The sequence below is a fragment of the Elephas maximus genome, chromosome 7 (assembly GCF_024166365.1).
Source record: "Elephas maximus indicus isolate mEleMax1 chromosome 7, mEleMax1 primary haplotype, whole genome shotgun sequence".
Taxonomy (NCBI): domain Eukaryota; kingdom Metazoa; phylum Chordata; class Mammalia; order Proboscidea; family Elephantidae; genus Elephas; species Elephas maximus.
Window position 1 is genome coordinate 54121825 of NC_064825.1, and position 19044 is coordinate 54140868.

The 19044-nt window shown below is 41.8% G+C and overlaps 1 protein-coding gene and 2 pseudogenes across 1 annotated transcript; 2 read left to right on the plus strand and 1 right to left on the minus strand.

Annotated features, from left to right (window-relative positions):
* Nucleotides 1-944, plus strand: LOC126079129 (olfactory receptor 52K1-like; annotated as a pseudogene).
* A 13220-nt stretch (nucleotides 945-14164) lies between these two features.
* On the plus strand, nucleotides 14165-15109 carry LOC126079130 (olfactory receptor 52K2-like). The gene has a single exon (XM_049890059.1). The coding sequence runs from the start codon at nucleotides 14165-14167 to the stop codon at nucleotides 15107-15109; it is 945 nt and encodes a 314-aa protein (XP_049746016.1).
* A 2579-nt stretch (nucleotides 15110-17688) lies between these two features.
* LOC126079145 (olfactory receptor 52M1-like) lies at nucleotides 17689-18628 on the minus strand (annotated as a pseudogene).
* Nucleotides 18629-19044: the final 416 nt, after the last annotated feature.

Sequence of the window (19044 nt, forward strand, 5' to 3'; positions counted from 1 at the left end):
ATGTCAGTCTCCAATATCACAGCAACCCATCCAGCTGCCTTCCTGTTGGTAGGGATTCCAGGTTTGGAGCACCTGCACATCTGGATCTCCATTCCCTTCTGCTTTGCCTATACACTGGCTCTGCTGGGCAACTGCACCCTGCTCTTCATCACCCGCTCTGATGCAGCCCTCCATGAGCACATGTACCTCTTCCTGGCCATGTTGGCAGCCATTGACCTGGTCCTGTCCTCTACAACACTGCCCAAAATGTTTACCATATTCTGGTTCAGGGATAGGGAGATCAACTTCTATGCCTGCCTGGTTCAGATTTCTTTCTTCACTCTTTCTCCATCATGGAGTCAGCAGTGCTGCTGGCCATGGCCTTTGATCGCTATGTGGCCATCTGCAAGCCCCTGCACTATACCACAGTGCTGACCAGGGACCTGATCACCAGGATTGGCATGGCTGCTGTAGCCAGAGCTGTGACACTAATGACTCCACTTCCCTTTCTGCTCAGACGCTTCCACTATTGCCGAGGCCCAGTGATTGCCCACTGCTACTGTGAACACATGGCTGTGGTAAGGCTGGCCTGTGGAGACACACGCTTCAACAATACCTATGGCATTGCTGTGGCCATGTTTATTGTGGTGTTGGATCTGCTGTTTGTTATCCTATCTTACATCTTTATCCTTCAGGCAGTTTTACAGCTTGCTTCTAAGGAAGCTCGCTACAAGGCTTTTGGGACATGTGTCTCTCACATAGGTGCCATCCTGTCCACCTATACACCTGTGGTCATCTCCTCAATCATGCACCGTGTGGCCCGCACCGTTGCTCCCCATGTCCACATACTGCTTGCTATCTTCTATTTGCTTTTCCCACCCATGGTCAACCCCATCATCTATGGTGTTAAGACCAAGCAGATTCGGGATCACGTGCTCAGTCTATTCCGGAGAAAAGATGTGTAGATGGATAGCTGTTTTCTCACACACATGTCCAGTACTATGTGGATGCTGGTTTGATGTAGATGAGAAAATCTAAAGTAGGAAAATTGCAGAGTTTCCATGTTGGCAATTCTCAAATACGATAAGGAAAGAGGTCCCATTTCTCACAGAGCCACCAGTTAGGTCAGGCCTGGTTTGTCCCTACCCTCTGGTCTGATAGCAAAGGTTTGACCTCCCGATACTCATCGACTTCTTGAGTGATTAAGGAAGGCATAAAGAATCATCCAAAGTGATATACTCTGAGCAGGCATTGTCATCTAGGTGAAAAGACAGTGGAAATACTGGCTAAGATTGGCCCAACTGCATAGATTTTGGTGAGCTCTTCATCTAGGCTGTGAGTGAGAAATTCAACCCCAAATTCAGTAATCCAAAGGCCAACACTGAAATTACCTGTATATATTTTCTGAAAAGTGGCCTTCAGTGTCTGCCTGAACATAGCCACTGTTTGATAACCTACCACTTCACAAGACTATTGGCTCTACAGTTAGAGTTTCACTTACAAGGAGACTTATTCCTTCTGTTAAGTCAGTTCCTTTTTTAATTTCCTTTCCTGGCTTTACCCATGCTCATGGCCAGTTTATTTATGGAATACTTAGCAAAGGAGCCCTCTGACATCCCTTTATATTAATGTATAAGATCACTAAACTAACTGTTTACATGCATATGTATTGTGTCTCCAAAACTTTTCATAGTATCTAGAAAGAATAAATTTTTGAATGAGGAGGTAACTCTCATCTTTGAGTTACAGGCTGGGAAACACACTTCTCTCTTGAAATTGAGACTTATGGAGAAAATAAGAAAATAGATAGTTACAATATGTAGTTGTAGTAGACTATATTATTGTTGGGGCCCTGGTGGCACAATGGTTAAGAGGTCTGCTGCTAACTGAAAGATTGGCAGTTTGAATCCACCAGCCACTCCTTGGAAGCCCTATGTGGCATTGGAATTGACTCAACGGCAATGGGTTTGGTTTTTGGTATATTATTTTTACAGATGTTCTTTTGCTCCCCCCACCCCATTATGGGAGGAGTATTTCCTATCCCCACTGATGTTAAACCAGGTCATGTCACTTGCTTTGGCCAACAGAATTTTAGTGGCCTTGAAATGTGTCATTGTGAACAGAAAATTTAAAATGTGATTGCATAGCTTGGCTCAGTTTCTCTTGGTCTTCTGCCCAAGAATTAGAATGTCCCACATCAGGGTTTGTCTTTCACTATGGACCCAGGATGGAGAAAAGACATGGAGCAGATGTGAATCTGATTCACAGCCTGGAGTATAGAACAGATGGCCCAAAGTGTTCATACAGCACAGGTAAGGCTTTGTTGTTGTTGTTGTAAATCACTGAGATTTTGGGGTTGTTTGCTTCACAGCATAACTCAGGGAAAGCCGATTGCTGGAGTTGTGAGCTCTATATTGCACTTCAACTTAATATAGTTCAAGGCTGCGTATTTGAAGAAAAATGAAGAAAATGCATTATTCCTTCTTCTAATCTATTCTACAAATGATACTGGATTTCCCTCATGTTTCTGCTTCTCTTTGTCTCCTTCTTATGCAAACGCTCATACCTGAGCATTCTTTTAGTTAGTTCTTTTTCACAGGTGCTTTCGTATAACTCCTTTTTAAAGGCTTACTTACCCTATCATGTTCTTCTACTATTCATTTTATGACCATATTGTGCCCCTCGTAACAATTCTGAAGAAACTCTTCCAATTATAAGGAAGAGAGAACCTGGTAGGCTCTGTAAAAGCATCTCCAGACCTCGGTTGTTGTGTCACAGCTTGCAGCACAGGCCCTGTGAAAGGTGACGGGTTCAGTGAATGCCTGGACGGTTCCCGGGGACGTCAGTCCTCCTGCCAACCAGTTCAGGGTGCTGGACGGCAAGGAAGAAAGTGGTACGGACAAAGGGCCTCTGACTTTGTGCCCTGAGATCTACCCACCCCTGCTTTTTTGCCTTTCCCTCTATGATTCCAGCTGACACCAAGAAGCTAAACTGGAGGAGATGCTGCTGTATTTTTAACCCATATAGAGACACAAAACTCTTGTCTGTTTTGCCTCAGCAGAGTTGGGATATTTTGTGCGACAGATTAGATTACTGTTTAAAAATTTCACTCTCTTCCCTCCCTACCTGGAGGTGGCTGCACTATACTTTCTCACATATTGACTATGGGCTTGGCTAGGTGCCCCAGTTTGGCCAATGGGGTATTAGCAGATTTGGTGCAATCAGGGACTTGAAACTTGCTTGTGCAGTTGGGCTTTGCCTTTTCTGAGTCTACAATCACCATGAGAACAATGTGCCCTGCTTATCCCACTTGTCCAAGGAGGGTGAGAGTCATGTGGTGCAGAGCTGCCTGGACGACTCGCAGCTTGAAGCAGAGCCTCACAGCCAAGCCCAGCTTCAACCAGCCAATACTCAGCCAATCTGCAGATGCTGAAGTGAACCCAGCTGAGATCAGCAGTCATTTCAGGCAATCTCCAGATGTATGAGAAATAAAGGCTTATTGTTGTGTGCCACTGAGGTTTTGTGGTTATTTGTTCCACAGTGATAACTGACTATTACATTTAGAAGTTAATTATTAATCTATCATTATTATTTAGTAAATTTAAAACAGTATAATTCATTAGACAAATGTTTCCAGGCTGCAAAATTTTCTTTTCCCTTATGTTTGGTGCCAGAATAACCTTGCCTATTAGGGGATACTCATACACTCCCATAGAGAGTGATTTTGTCCCCCATACAAGGCTAATAGTATATAAACTCCATTAACTTATAATAAAAATACACATTGTTAGCTTTACTTAAAAATAATGAGTTATTTTCCATTTTTTATCAACATTGTGTACTTAAATGAAATATAGCACCCATGAAAACAAACACAGATAATACATGCATGTTATTTTTGAACTGGAAGTTCAACACTTACATAAACAATACAAGACTATGTGTGTGCAGTAATTCAAGCTTAATTGTAAAATGTCCAGCCACTTGTGCACTCTAGTTTTGCATGGCCCGGAGTCTGAGTAATCTTCAGTGAACACATTGCTTAGCCAGTGCCTGAACATGGATCCCTGATTGACAGAGATACTCATTTTAGCTAGGACCCCCTCAGCTTGATGAACATTTCGTGGGTGCTTTGCTCAGGATAACTGCATGCACTAGCTTAGAAAAGAAGTTTTGACTCCATTGTTCTAGGGTGTAACAGGATCTGCAATTTATAGAAGATTCTCAGGTAATTCTAAAGTGCAGACATTTTTGGGAACTAATGCCCACCCAGAGGCCATATTACAAAGGTGCGGTATTGCTAAGATTTGGTGAAATTTACTTTTATCACACTGTATGAGAAAATGAAATAAATATATTGTGAGATGTTTGGCAGACATATCCCTGGCTATTATATCCATTTTTTTTTCTATTTTACTTATGATGTTTATAATAAGCATAATATTTTAAAGCCAAATATATGAGCTTTCAATTTTATAAACTATTTTCCTGCCATATTCTGTATCATAGTTGAATTACTTCTAATGATAAAAAAAAAATTGCAATCAACAGAATTCTCAGATGTAAAATCAGCATGCATGACTTGATTATTACTGAATTATGACTGATTCTGTAATAAGGCTCATTTTGTTTCTATCCTAGATTATTATATCATCTTAGTTTTGGCATCTGGATAGTTGAAGATTTATTTTTTTGTGTTTTTTTCAAAAATTTCTAAGTTTCTTCAGTTTGAATTTCTTTTGCAGTAATGTCATTTATAACCTTGTTAGTATTGAAGATCTTAGTAGTTATGGGCTTTACAGATTGTCACAGTTAATGAAGACAGATTTAAGCTTTGCAGGTAAAGTTTCTTATATAGTATTCCCATCTTTCCATTTCAACTTTTTCTGACGCCCTTCTAATTTGTTTCGTGGCTGTCGTTTCCATGTAGAAGTATTTTATTTTAATTAGTGTCTTAGTTATCAAGGGCTGCTTTAACAGAAATACCACAAACAGATGGCTTCAACAAACAGGAGTTTATTCTCTCACAGTCTAGAAGGCTGGAAGTCCAAATTCAGCTCCAGGGGAAGGCTTCCTCTCTCTCTATTGGCTCTGGAGAACGGTCCTTGTCATCCATCTTCCCCTGGTCAAAGAGTTTCTCAGCCCAGGAACCCTAGGTCCAAATGCTGTGTTGTGTCCTTGGCTCTCGTTTCTTGGTGGTATGAGGTCCCCTTGTCTCTCTGCTCACTTCTCTCTTTTATATCTGAAAAGAGATTGGCTTAAGATGCTATCTAATCAATGTAATTGCCACTAATCCATCTTATTACATCATAGTGGTAGAATTTACAACACACAGGGAAATCACATCAGATGACAAAATGGTAGACAATCATACAACACTGGGAATCATGGCCTAAAGAAGTTGACACATATTTTTGGGGGCACAATTCAATCCATGACAACTAGTTGACAAATTTATCCATCCAGCAGGATAATTCAAATATTTGATCAGGTTATATATCATATTACTGATATCGAACTCTTTACCCAGTAGCAATAATTACAGGACTCTTTTTGTTTACCAAAATTGTCAGTGCTGAAGTTTGCCCATTAAAACCAAATAAAGGGAAAAATGATATACTGAGAGACAAATTTACAATGGTTCATATAATCTTAAAATTTCTAAAGCAGTGATAAATGTTTTAACTCCTACAGAAGGTCATGAACATGTAAACAAATGAGTGGGGTTATCATCAAAATTGAGTAATTGGCCCTGAAATGGACTGGCTATCCCAATACCTCAAGGAAAGCAGCCCTCTACATGAAGTTCTAACATGTCCTCTCCCTCTGGATCTTACACCACCAATCATGACTCCCTGTTATTTAGGCTGGGCTTTCAACCTCTTCTCATTTTTTCATCTAGATCACTCCCCAGGATAGATTGAGATTTTGTTTGGGGTACTACCTGTATAAAATTGGAAGTAAGATTTAAGTGTATGCAATCACATAAGTAGATAGTAGAGAACAAAACAAAGACCACAATCAGATTCCAGCATTTCTACCTCCATGGAATAGGACAAAAATGAAGAATGACATGAAAGAAGGACCCTAATCTGCCTCCTTCTTAAAAGCTTAATGTGTTAAAGCGAAAAAAAAAAAAAAAAAAAATAGACTTAAAAGCAGGGTTGGCCACCAGCCTGAGGAAATGTGGAATTTGATAAAAGGTTGAAGAAGCCAGTGAAAGTTACAGGTAGGCTGTCTGTCCATAAACAGTAGAAGCAGAAGTCTGAATTAAAACTATTAAAGGGGACGAAGTCATGCATATATTGCCTCTTAAGATTCCAAAGCTCCCAATTTTCCAAAAAGGGTAGTCAACAAAATGTACTTGTTGTTGTTAGGTGCAGTCGAGTCAGTTCTGACTCACAGCGATCCTATGTACAACAGAACGAAACACTGCCTGGTCCTGTGCCATCCTCACAATCATTGCTATGTTTGAGCCGATTGTTGCAGCCACTATGTCAATCCATCTCATTGAGGGTTTTCCTCTTTTTCAATGACCCTCTACTTTACCAAGCATTATGTCCTTCTCCAGGGACTGGTCCCTTCTGATAACATATCCAAAGTATGAGAGTTGAAGTCTTGCCATCCTTGCTTCCAGGAAGAGCTCTGGCTGTACTGCTTCCAAGACAGATTTTTTGTTCTTTTGAAGTCCGTGGTATATTCCATATTCTTCACCAGCACCATAATTCAAAGACATCAATTCTTCTTCAGTCTTCCCTATTCGTTGTCCAGCTTTCGTATGCAATTGTCGAGGCAGTTGAAAATATCATGGCTTAGTCCTCAACACTTTAAGATGTCTTTTGCAGCAGATTTGCTCAATGTAATGCATCATTTGATTTCTTGACTGCTTCTTCAATGGGTGTTGATTGTGGATCCAAGTAAAATGAAATCTTTGAGAACTTCAATATTTTCTCCACATAGAATGATGTTGCTTATTGGTCCAGTTGTGAGGATTTTTTTTCTTTATGTTGACCAGTGTAATCCATACTGAAGGCTGTAGTCTTTGATCTTCATCAGTAAGTGCTTTAAGTCCTCTTCACTTTCAGCATGCAAGTTTGTGTTATTTGCATATTGCAGGTTGTTAATGAGTCTTCCATCAATCCTGATGCCATGTTTTTGTCATATAGTCCAGCTTCTCAGATTATTTGCTCAGCATATGGGTTGAATAAGTATGGTGATGGATTCAACCCTGATGCACACCTTTCCTGATTTTGAACCACGCAGTATTCCCTTGTTCTCTTCAAACAACTGCCCCTTGGTCTATGTATAGGTTCCGCAGGAGCACACCTAAGTGTTCCGAAGTTTCTATTCTTAGAATTGTTATCCATCATTTGTTATGATTCACACAGTTAAATGCCTTTGCATAGTCGATAAAACACAGGTAAACATCTTTCTGGTATTTTCTGCTTTTAGCCAAGACCCATCTGACATCAGCAATAATATATTTAAAAGCAATACACCACCTGGAGAGCAAGATAAAAAAAAAAAAAAAAGCTAAGATCTAAAGTTTGGAGAAGATGAAGTATTTTGAAGAAGGTTGGAGATAGATAGAAAGAAGGTATCCTGTTAAACAGGAACATCAAAAATTAGAAAGATAGAAGAATTGAGAGTGAAGTACTGCCTGAGACCAGGATAACTGGTTTCTTTGGGCATGAAAGGTACATGAGAACTGGATTCTGCCTTGTGCACTCTGTAGCTTATGCCCCAACCTACCCTATGCCCTCAAAAATTAAACACTCTTCCCCCATCAGGTCTCTGCTGAGCCTTGGGGTATTCTCCGTAGCAATTACTATTTTCAATTTGTTCTCTGCCATTATTCTGGTTATGCCAGTTTTCTCTGCCTGCCCTTATCTCTTTCCATTGACCTGTGCCACTGTGTTCCCTTTTACCTCTAAGTATTGCCCTGGTGGTGCAGTGATTAAGAGCTAAGGGCTGCTAACCAAAAAGTTGGCATTTCAAGTCCACCAGTCACTACTTGGAAACCGTATGGGGTAGTTCTATTCTGTCCTATAGGGCTGCTATATGTATATATTCTTCCCCCGCACTGTAACTTTTGGTTATTCTTCCCAACTCTGTCTTTCAGTCCTGTCTGGGTTCCCACAGCCTTAGCCTATGTCACCTTACCCTAATACTTGGTCATGTGATCTAAACTTGGGTCTCTTTTAATGTTAACCATAAACTGCTTAACCCAGCATGTGTTTTCTCAACATTTGTCATGGTCTTTCCCTAAACCAGCTTGGATATCTTCCTCCTTGACTATTCCCCAAACCAGTTTGTGGTACCTCAAGTCAGAATTACCACCTCCACATGTTCTGTCTCCTTAGCCTAACTCAGACTTTAATAAAGCAAGCCCTGTGTAGAACCCCACCTGAATCCAATGTGTTACACTTCAGGCAAGAGAGGTGAGTTCTTATTCCTGAGAGGCAAGAGCTAGAATGTCTGTTGCAGGATCTGGGTATCTCTATGGGAAGACAGGTGGAAGTGACCAGAGACAGGTTCAACAGGAGCTGTTGGGATGTGTCATGAAGAGTTAGTTCAGGTTAAAGGACATAGGGGTTCCTGGGAAAACCAGCTTCCCTTCTCAGGACCTTGGCAGAATAGGTGCTGAGATTAGTCGTAGAAGGAAAGCATCCCCCTTCGCTATTATTATTAGTAGTTGATAATTTCTGAGTAAATAATAATGTCATTGTTCCTCAATTATCTCCTTAGATCCTCCCCTAAATCCTGTGAGGTGGGCAGGACCAGTATTACTGACCACACTGAGTAGATAAGGAAATAGTCCAAGGAATCAGAGGTTAAATGCCTCATCAAGGTCACAAATGGTACTCAATCTAGATTCCCACCCGTAGCTTTAGCCACAGCTCTGTCTAGTATGCCACACACCTATCAGAACAAAAAATGAAGCAAAACACCAAAAATCAAAACAAACCAGACAAAACAAAAATAGATTATAGATAGCCTTGACTAGTTATGATTGAAATTCACCTTATAAGCCACAATCAAAAAGTACACACAATAGGCATCTGTTTGTGTGTTTCTAAGGAGACTCTATTTCTCGGTTGGCACTGCAAGAAAGGAAGGTGAGGATGGGGAGAGGCACAAAGATTACTGAAACCAGAGTACATTCTGCCTCAAGGGAGGCATGACTGAAACGCACACAATGGGAAGAGAGTAGGGTCTGCAGGAAGTCAGGGGCTGGAACCCCAGAAGACTGAAGACTGGGGCAGAGAAGTCCCCTGGAGTCACCCCTAGAGAAGAAACCAGGCCCTTCAGGATGTTCTTCAGGGACAGACACTGCTGTTTTCTTTTTGTTTTGGGAAAAGAATATGATAATAAATGAGGCCTCCCTTTTCAACTCTCTCCCACCCTTCTCTCACTAAGAGAGGTACAGTGCATTCTTTTTTTTCTTGAAACCTACCGAGCATGTCAAGAATTAAGCCTCACGTCGAGGGGTGAGAATACCTTGGGCCAAGGGTGGTAGGTGAGTTGACACAGATGGGAGAGGGACAAGCAAACCAGGAGTAAGTACTGATGCTGGGATCCAATGGCTCCTACAAAAAAGCAAAAAAAAAAAAACAAAAAAACCCTTTGTCTGTTGAGTGGATCCAAACTTATGATGACTGTAAAAGGTAACATAGTGGCACAGATCAACGGAAAGAGATAAGGGCTGGCAGAGAAAACTGGCATAACCGGAATAGTAGCAGAGAACAAGTTGAAAATAGTAATTGCTGTGGAGAATACCCCAACGCTGAGCAGAGACCTGATGGGGGAAGGGTGTTTAATTCTGAAGGCATAGGGTAGGTTGGGGCATAAGCTACAGAGTGCACAAGGCAGAGTCCAGCTCTCATGTACCTCTCATGCCCCCCAAAACTACTTATCCTGGTCTTAGGCATTGCTTCACTCTTGATTTTTCTATCCTTCTAATCTTTGGATGTCCTTATTTAACAGGAGGCCTTTTTTCTGTCTATCTCCAATCTTCTGCAAATACTTCATCTTCTCTAAACTTCAGTCTTCCCATTCCACCATGATTAGAAGAAACCCGTTACTGCTCTCTAGGTGGTATATTGTGCAAAGGCAGGGGATGAGCACATTTCTCCAGAATGGAAGTCATTCATGCATTCATTTAAAAAAGCACCTATTGATCGCCAACCACATTAAGTGAAGTCTGTGAATACAGAAACGAATAAACTCAGCCTTTGTATTCAAAGCACCCACAGGCCAGTGAATGGACAAACACATGGATTGGTAGGTAACACAGATCTACTCTGATTGTGTTACTGAGTGTAAAGAATTAGTGACTCTTCATTGAGATGAATGAGAAAATCTGCCAGGAGGATTCTGAGAGAGCTTCACCAAGAAGATGACAGGATCTTGGCTAGGTAAGAAAGGGGCAGAGGAAAGCATTCCAGAGAAATAGCTACAAGCATGGCTATTTCAAGAAATGGCAGGCAACCCAGTGTGGGTCAACCTATGATGCATATTTAGGGGGATGGCAGGAAGTGAAGCTAACATTTAGTCAGGAAGAAGTCTGCAAACATGTTTAGTGGTTTTCATTTTTCTTGTAGCAATAGTATCTCATAAATAGTTTTTAGCAGAGAAGTAAAATATGTGTTCTGTCATACTGAAGTTCGGGCGGGTTGCTGGTGGAAAACTAAAGCTGAAGTTTTTACAGTGACACAGGCAAGAGATGATAAGATGTGAATTAGGGAAGGCACAAAGGACACAAGAGAAGTATGAGAGACAATTCAGGGACAGGATCAAGGGGCATCATCATTGACTAGAAAGGAGCTCCTCAAGCTCTAGCATCTGTCAGAGGGCGGTTTGGCTGCAGCAGAGTGAAGAAGGAAGGTGGAAGATGAGGCTGAAGAAGTGAGCAGGACCTATACTGTAGGAGATTTTCTAAGCCAGTGTTGGGAGTGTGCGTTCCATTCTAAGTGCAACGCTAAGTCCATAAAGATTTTAAACAAGGCCTGGCATGGTATAATTTGCTTTTTAAAATGGCCTTTTTGATTGTAAATGTGGAAGTTATTGTGTTGGTGAATGTTTTGGTATGTTTATTTTCACCACAATAAAAAAGAAAATAAAAATAAAATGGTCTCTTTGGCTGCAGTATAGAGAATTGATTATAGGACCAAGATTCAGGCCACAGAGACCAATTACGAGGCACTGTACCTTGGCTGTGTAATGGTTAAGAACTTGGCTGCGAATCAAAAGGTTGGCGGTTTAAATCCACCAGCTGCTCCTTGGAAACCCTATGGGGCAGTTCTACTCTGCCCTATAGGGTCGCTATGAGACAGAATTGACTTGATGGCAAGAGTTTTTTTTTTTTGAGTAGTTGAGATGAAAGACGATGAGGACTTAATTAAGAGTAGTGGCAGCGGACAGGAATAGAAAGGGGAGTAAAACATATTTTGCAGCTTGACAGGATTTATTAATTAATGGATGTGAAGAATGAGGGAAAGAATGAAATCAAGGATTACTCTTAGGTTTCCGATGGGTGGCAGTAATATTTGAGATGGGAAAGGCAGGCGATGAGAGAGTTTGTGAGTTAAGGGGTGTTAGCTAGAGGAATAGATAAGGCCGAGGAATGAAGGACTGTGCTAATGTTAATCAGCATAAATTTTTACATCAACTGCTCTGACAGGAATCACAGTAGAGGGTCCCAGACGGAGTGGAGAAAAATGTAGGAGAAAATTCTAACACATACACACACGCACGCGCGCGCGCGCACACACACACACACACACCAAGACCAGACTTACTGGTCTGACAGAGAGTGATGAAACCCAGAGAGCATGGCTCCTGGACATCCGTATAGCTCAGTAATAAAGTCACTCCTGAGGTTCACCCTTCGGCCAAAGATTAGACAGACCCATAAAACAAAATGAGACTAAATGGGCGCCCCAGCCCAGGGGCAATGACAAGAAGGCAGGAGGGGATAGGTAACCTGGCAACAGGGAATCAAAGGTCAAGAAGGCCAGAGTGTTGACACGCTGCGGGGTTAGCAACCAATGTCTCAAAACAACATGTGTATTGTTTAATGAGAAACTAATTTACTCTATAAACCTTCATCTAAAGCACACCCACATACACACACACACAAAAAGATAGACTTTTTAGAAAAAGAGACAGATTTGCATGGGAGGAGGGTGATAGTAATGACAAATAGCATTTATACAATGCTTTACCGTTTACTAAGTCCTTCTCACATGTTTTATCTTTCCTCACTAAAACTCTGTAAGATGGGCATGGGAGATGTCTTTATTGATTATATCTATAGAGAAGGAAGTTGAGACCTTAAACATATAAATGGTTCATGTCAGTTTCTACAGATAGAAATGAATTTAAGCTTTATTTCTTCTAACTTGAACATGTTGGACACGAATTGCCTGTGAAACTACAAGATTGAGGCAGCAGGTGTATGATTTATGACACTAAGGCAGGAAATCAGAGTTCTCAGGGTTCAAATCTAATCTGTGATATTTACTTTACCAGTCATGTGATTGTCAGTAAGTCACTTAACCTGTAGTTATCCAAATTCAGAAAAGTGCCCAGCATATACTAAGTACTTTCTATGTCCCAAGATTTGTCCTAAGTTTTTTTTCACAGCCATTATTTTTAGAGCAGTTTTAAGTTTACAGAAAAATCGTGCAGAAAGTATAGCAAATTTCCATCTATCCCTTCTGTCTCCTGAACTCTGTTTCTCCTGTTGTTATCTTGCATTCCTGTGGTACATTTCTTGTAATTAATGAACCAGTTTTAATATATTACTATTAAATAAAATCCATAGTTTATATTAGGGTTCGCTCTTAGGGGTGTACAGTCCTAAGGATTTATGCTGAAGTATAATGGCATGTGTCCACCATTACAGTGTCACGCTGAATAGTTTCAGTGCCTCCAAAGTGCCTGTGCTTCACCTGTTCATCCCTCCCCACTTCTCCCCTGAACCCTGATCTTTTTACTGTCTCTATCATTTTGTCTTTTCCAGAATATCATATATTGCAATCGTATAGTACATAGCCTTCACAGATTGGCTTCTTTCACTTAGCAATATGTATTTAAGGTTATTCTGTGTCTTTTGGTACTTTCATAGCCGGTGTCTTTTTGTAGCTGATTAATACTCCATTGCACGGATGCTCCAGAGTTTGTTTATCCATTCACCTTCTGAAGGACATCTCAGTTGCTTCCAATTTTGGGCAATTATGAATAAAGCTGTTATAAACATTTGTGTTCAAGTTTTTATGTGGACATACATTTTCAACTCAATTGGGTAACTACCTAGGAGTGTGGTTGCTGGATCCTATGGTAGGTCTATGTTTAACTTTGTAAGAAAATACCAGATTGTTTTCCACAGGGACTGTACCATTTCATATTCCCATCAGAGAATTCCTTTTTGTGTACATTCCCACTACGAGCGAATCAGAGTTCCTGTTGCTTCATATCCTTGCCTGCATTTGGTGTTGTCAGTATTTTGAATTTTAGCCATTCTAATCAGCGTGTGGCATAGTGGTTAAGTGCTATGGCTGCTAACCAAAAGGTCGGCAGTTCGAATCCACCAGGTGCTCCTTGGAAACTCTATGGGGTAGTTCTACTCTGTCCTCTAGGTTTGCTATGAGTTGGAATCGACTCAACAGCAATAGTTTTTTTTTTTTTTAAACTTGTTTATTTTTACGTACAGCTTGACATTTCAGGACAACCCCCTGCCTGAAAACACACGCCTCCTTTCAAAATTTGGACTATAAGTTGAGTTGGGAGGCAATAGGGAGACCATGAATATTTTTTGATAAAAATTTAACTTAAGCCAAAATTTACCAGTTTTATAAGGCTGCCCTTGGCATCATGAAGAAAACAGAAAGCTCTCCCTCCATTCTATTGTATTGTGGTTCTAGCTTTATTGGGATTTAATATCTGAATCACCAAATGACTTCATAAGTACCTAGAGGGCAGGAAACATGACTTATTACGTTTCTCCATGGACATTGGGATTATTTTCCAATTTCTTTTACGGTCTAGAAATGGGAACAAGTGCTAATACTTCCACATGGGTGATGAGAGTTTGAACTTGAACCCTGTGCTTCTGCTGACCCTAGATACTCTCTAGGAATCCTGTGGAAGTAGGCAAGAAAGAAGAGAATTCCCAGTGGATATGTCAGCCTCCAATATGACCTCAACTCATCCAGCTGCCTTCTTGTTGATGGGGATCCCAGGCCTGGAGTACCTGCACATCTGGATCTCCATTCCCTTCTGCTCAGCCTATACACTGGCCCTGCTAGGCAACTGCACCCTGCTCTTTATCATCCGAGGGGATGCAGCCCTCCATGAGCCCATGTACCTCTTCCTGGCCATGTCGGCAGCCATTGACCTGGTCCTCTCCTCTACAACACTGCCCAAAATGCTTGCCATATTCTGGTTCAGGGATAGGAAGATCAACTTCTATGCCTGCCTGGTTCAGATGTTCTTTCATCACTCCTTCTCCATCATGGAGTCAGCAGTGCTGCTGGCCATGGCCTTTGATTGCTATATGGCCATCTGCAAGCCCTTGCACTACACCATGGTGCTGACTGGGCACCTAATTACCAGGATTGGCATGGCTGCTGTACTCCGAGCTGTGACACTAATGACTCCACTCCCTTTCCTACTCAAACGCTTCCACTATTGCCGAGGCCCAGTGATTGCCCACTGCTACTGTGAACACATGGCTGTGGTAAGGCTGGCCTGTGGAGACACACGCTTCAACAATATCTATGGCATTGCTGTGGCCATGTTTATTGTGGTATTGGATCTGCTGTTTGTTATCCTATCTTACATCTTTATCCTTCGGGCAGTTCTACAGCTTGCTTCTCAGGAGGCTCGCTATAAGGCATTTGGGGCATGTGTCTCTCACATAGGTGCCATTCTAGCCTTCTACACACCTGTGGTCATCTCCTCAGTCATGCATTGTGTGGCCCGCCGGGCTCCTTCCCATGTCCACATTCTTCTTGCTAACTTGTATCTGTTTTTCCCACCCATGGTCAACCCTATCATCTATGGCGTCAAGACAAAGCAGATTCGTGAGCGAGTCATAGGACTATTCCTAAGAAAGGATGTGTAAATGGAGGGCATGGGATGTGTGGAGCCATATAGGACAGTTTGAATGTTGCGTAATAGCAAGTAGAGGGTTGCCAGAATCTCCATGTTTAGTTATTTCCCAGTATAATGAAAAAAATAAATGGTGTCCTGAAACTCACAATTTTCTAATCAGGACTCACAGGTCTGTGTCCCCTCATAGCCTCTGGACTTGAGTTGGTGATTTTGCTGTCTCTTTACAGAACCCTCCCTTTTGTCAGATTCTTGACCCAATATCTTCTGGCGAGCTCACCTAGAGACACAAAAATATTTCCAAGTTCATTTATTTAAGAGACTGAGAGTTTCTATCCCAAGTAACTGGGAACTTGGTGAGCTATCCACTCACCACCTGAGAGAGGACCAGCATTACATCTGATGTAGGAATCTCTCCTTAGTCACTCTGACAGGTGATGTTCAACTTTTGCCTAAGCACTCCTGTGTTGGGGGAGTTTACAACCTTCCAGTGCTACCGATTCCAAGTCAGACAACTCTGCTTGTTGGGAAGTTATTTCTTCACTTGAACCAGCCTACAGAGTTTTTGATTTCTTCTTTTGAGCTCTCCATGTTCATGGCTAATCTTTCTCATTAAACACTTTGGATAAGACATGTCCTTGACATCTCTTTGTACATCGTGCAACTCTTTTTTTGCACATAGACATGTTTTATATCTTCAACAAGGATGTGAGTCCCTCATTTACTAATTCTCCACTAAATATTGAACATTAAGAGTGTGCTAATTCCTTGCTCAGTACAGGTGATACACAGGCTGCTAAGGCAGGGATGCCACACCTATGTTTCTGTTCTGAGACAGAGAAAGAAATGATAATCACAGTGCATTGTGATCTCTGAACATCCCAGCCAGATGCCCAGCATAGTGGAAGAAATGTGATGGAAAAGCGAATGGGAGATGGGAATATTGACATGTGTTTTTCTCTTTCTCATGCAAAACCAGATACTAGAGAATTCTTAATGTTAATGCTGACAAGTGCAGCTTTACTGCTCCCACAAGCCCTCATACACCATCTTCCACAAGTGCATTTTTCTACATTTATCTTGTGACCTTTTTGTTTCCAAAGAGACTACTGTTTATAAGTTATAAAATTATGTCTATGTCCAGATGTACATCTATATCACCTCTCTATTTTATTTAGCCTTGAAAGATGATCTCTAAGCCCGTGTCAGCTGGGGTGTAGAAATTTGGGAGTTGTGGAAGCTTAGGAGGTGAAGGGAGTGGCAAGAACCTAAAGTTCTCCTTTCCCTTGTTTCCCACCTCTGTTCTCATGATTTCCTCTGACACCAACACAAATACTCCAGGGTAATGATACTCTACTTCTAGCTCCTTTGTAGTCACAATCCCTTGCTTGTTTCTTCTGTGCATAGCTGGGGCAGGTTGGAAGCTTACAAAGCCTTTACATACTCACAACATATAAGCATAGTTGTTAGCTACCGTCTAGTCAGCCCTTGACTTATGGTGGCCTCATGCACAACAGAATGAACCACTGCCCAGTCTGGTGCCATTCCCATGAACGCATGTGGATCAGACTGTTGTGAGCCATAGGGTTTTCTTTGGCTGATTTTTGGAAGTGGATCATCAAGTCTTCTGCCTTTCTTCCTAGCCTGTCTTAGTCTGGAAGCTCTGTTGAAACCTGTTCAGTGTCATAGCAATATGGAAGCCTCCATTGGCAGACAGGTGGTGGCTGTGCGTGGGGTGCATTGGCCGGGAATCAAATGTGAGTCTCCTGCATGGAAGGCCAAAATTTTAAAAAAGTTAACAATCACTGCCCCCTGATTTTCAATCCTTTACCCAATTTCCTTAATATCAATATTTCATGGTTACCTTCTTCCCTCAGTTTCACGTATGCCATTCAGATCCTCTGAAATGAAATTTCCTAAAGTCGTTCCCTTGTCTCCTCCTTCCTGCTCCCTGTTAACCCTATTATTAGAAGGAGATATGGGATATCGCACAGCCATTTGTCTATTTAGATTGGAGAATAACCTGGTTTGAGGACTTCAATTCCAGTGGACAGTAAGGTCTCATTTCAAGACTCATTAGATTAAGATTTATCACATATTGCCTCCATGTTTTTCTGGGGAAAGTAAAAGGACTGGAAAAGCTTACCAACAAGATTGAAATTTTCCAGACCTTTACTAACAGAATTGTAGACTGTCTTCAAGAAGGTGTTAGAGTATAACATAACTTCTGGAAATTGTGCTTTATGACACTGTCAAAGAGACATTAGAAATTATCTACCAAAAGGGTCGAGGATAGAAATCTTACTTCTTGTGGTCTGTATGCTTGTGCTTATTGTGCTTAGTTTTATGAAGTTAAATAGGTGTGGAAAGGGATATTGTAGTACAAAACTCATGCCCTGATTTTCCCTCTCCATTTCCTGAAGGTGGGTCTACACCACACAGAAAACTCATGATCAAACAAAATAGGCTCTAACATTTCACTTAGACTCTTATCCCCACAGATCAGGTAAGGCCCGGGGATTGCAGAGGCTTCCACAGTCAAGCCTTTTCTGCCATTACTAAACATTTATATGTGCCATAGATGCAGAACAGTCACCTGGGTCGAGCCCCTGCCTTAAGAATGTGTACAAGTCTCTCTCGGATCTGCTTGGAATGGACAGCATATACAACTGGGTTAAGGAAAGGTGGGATGAGGAGATAAAAGTTGGCCAGAAGGATATGGATATGGGGAGGCACATGATGGCCAAAGCGGTGGGTGAGAGAGGAAACAGCAATGGGGATATAGAAAACAAGGTTGGCGCAGATGTGAGAACCACAAGTCCCCAGGGCTTTAAGCTTGGCTTCAGGGGTTGCCAGACCATCACGGCCCTGAAAATCATCACATAGGAGGCAGTGATGGCTATTGAATCCAGGATCAATATCAGGAATCCAATTCCCATTCCATATAAGTTGTTGACTGTTGTGTCACCACATGCCAAGGTAACCACTGTCATGTGCTCACAATAAGAATGGGCAATTATTTGAGTCCGATAAAGGGACAGCTTAAGGCGGATCATCAGGGGCAGGGGTCCAATGTAAAGTAGCCCCTGGAGGAGTACAGGCAGCCCCAAACAGCCCACTACCTCATGGGTGAGCACTGATGTGTGACGTAGTGGGTCACATATGACCACATAGTGGCAAGGAAGATGCCTGACTCAATAGTGGTGAAACAGTGGACGAAGAACATCTGGGTCAAGCAGGCGTCCAGGCCAATGTTGCAGGCACCAAACCAGAAGATGGCCAGTAGTTTGGGCATGGTAGAGTTTGACAGGACCAGGTCAATGATGGCCAACATGCACAGGAAGAAGTACATGGGCTGGTGCAGGCTTCGTTCCACCCTTACCACCAGTAGAATGGTCACATTCCCCAACACGGCCACAAGGTACATGGAGCCAAAGGGAACGGAGAACCAGATGTGCAAGGATTCCAGCCCTGGGATTCCAGTTAGCAAGAAGGAGGTAGGCATTGAGCAGACATTATTAGAGGTAAACATGTTTGGGAATGTGATGTATCCAGGAGGCAGGAGGTCTTAGTTTTAGACTTCTACGCCTGTGTAAGACACTGCCTCTGGCAACTGTAGACTAGCTTTTCATTTCTATCCTGGGCAAGTGGTGGAAACTATAATGAAGAAGATTTCTGAACGCCAACTTGAAAATCAATATATTAAATATTTGGAAAAGAAACTGTCCATGATATCACCCCCTTGTTAAATGCAGACACAGGAATTCTCTTTATTTCTACCGTGAAATTGTCCTTCTACAGTGTAGAAGTCCCCCAAAATGTTTATCCCCATTGACCTAATTGATTTGCTTCGGGGAACTTTTCTTAAAGGAAATTGTAAACACGTACAAGTTCTATGTTCAATGATTAAATGCAAACCCATATAATGTGCTTATCCCGGTATCTGCA

Excerpts from the sequence above, each read along its gene's own strand:
- LOC126079130 (XM_049890059.1), top strand. The coding sequence starts at position 14,165 with ATGTCAGCCTCCAATATGACCTCAACTCATCCAGCTGCCTTCTTGTTG.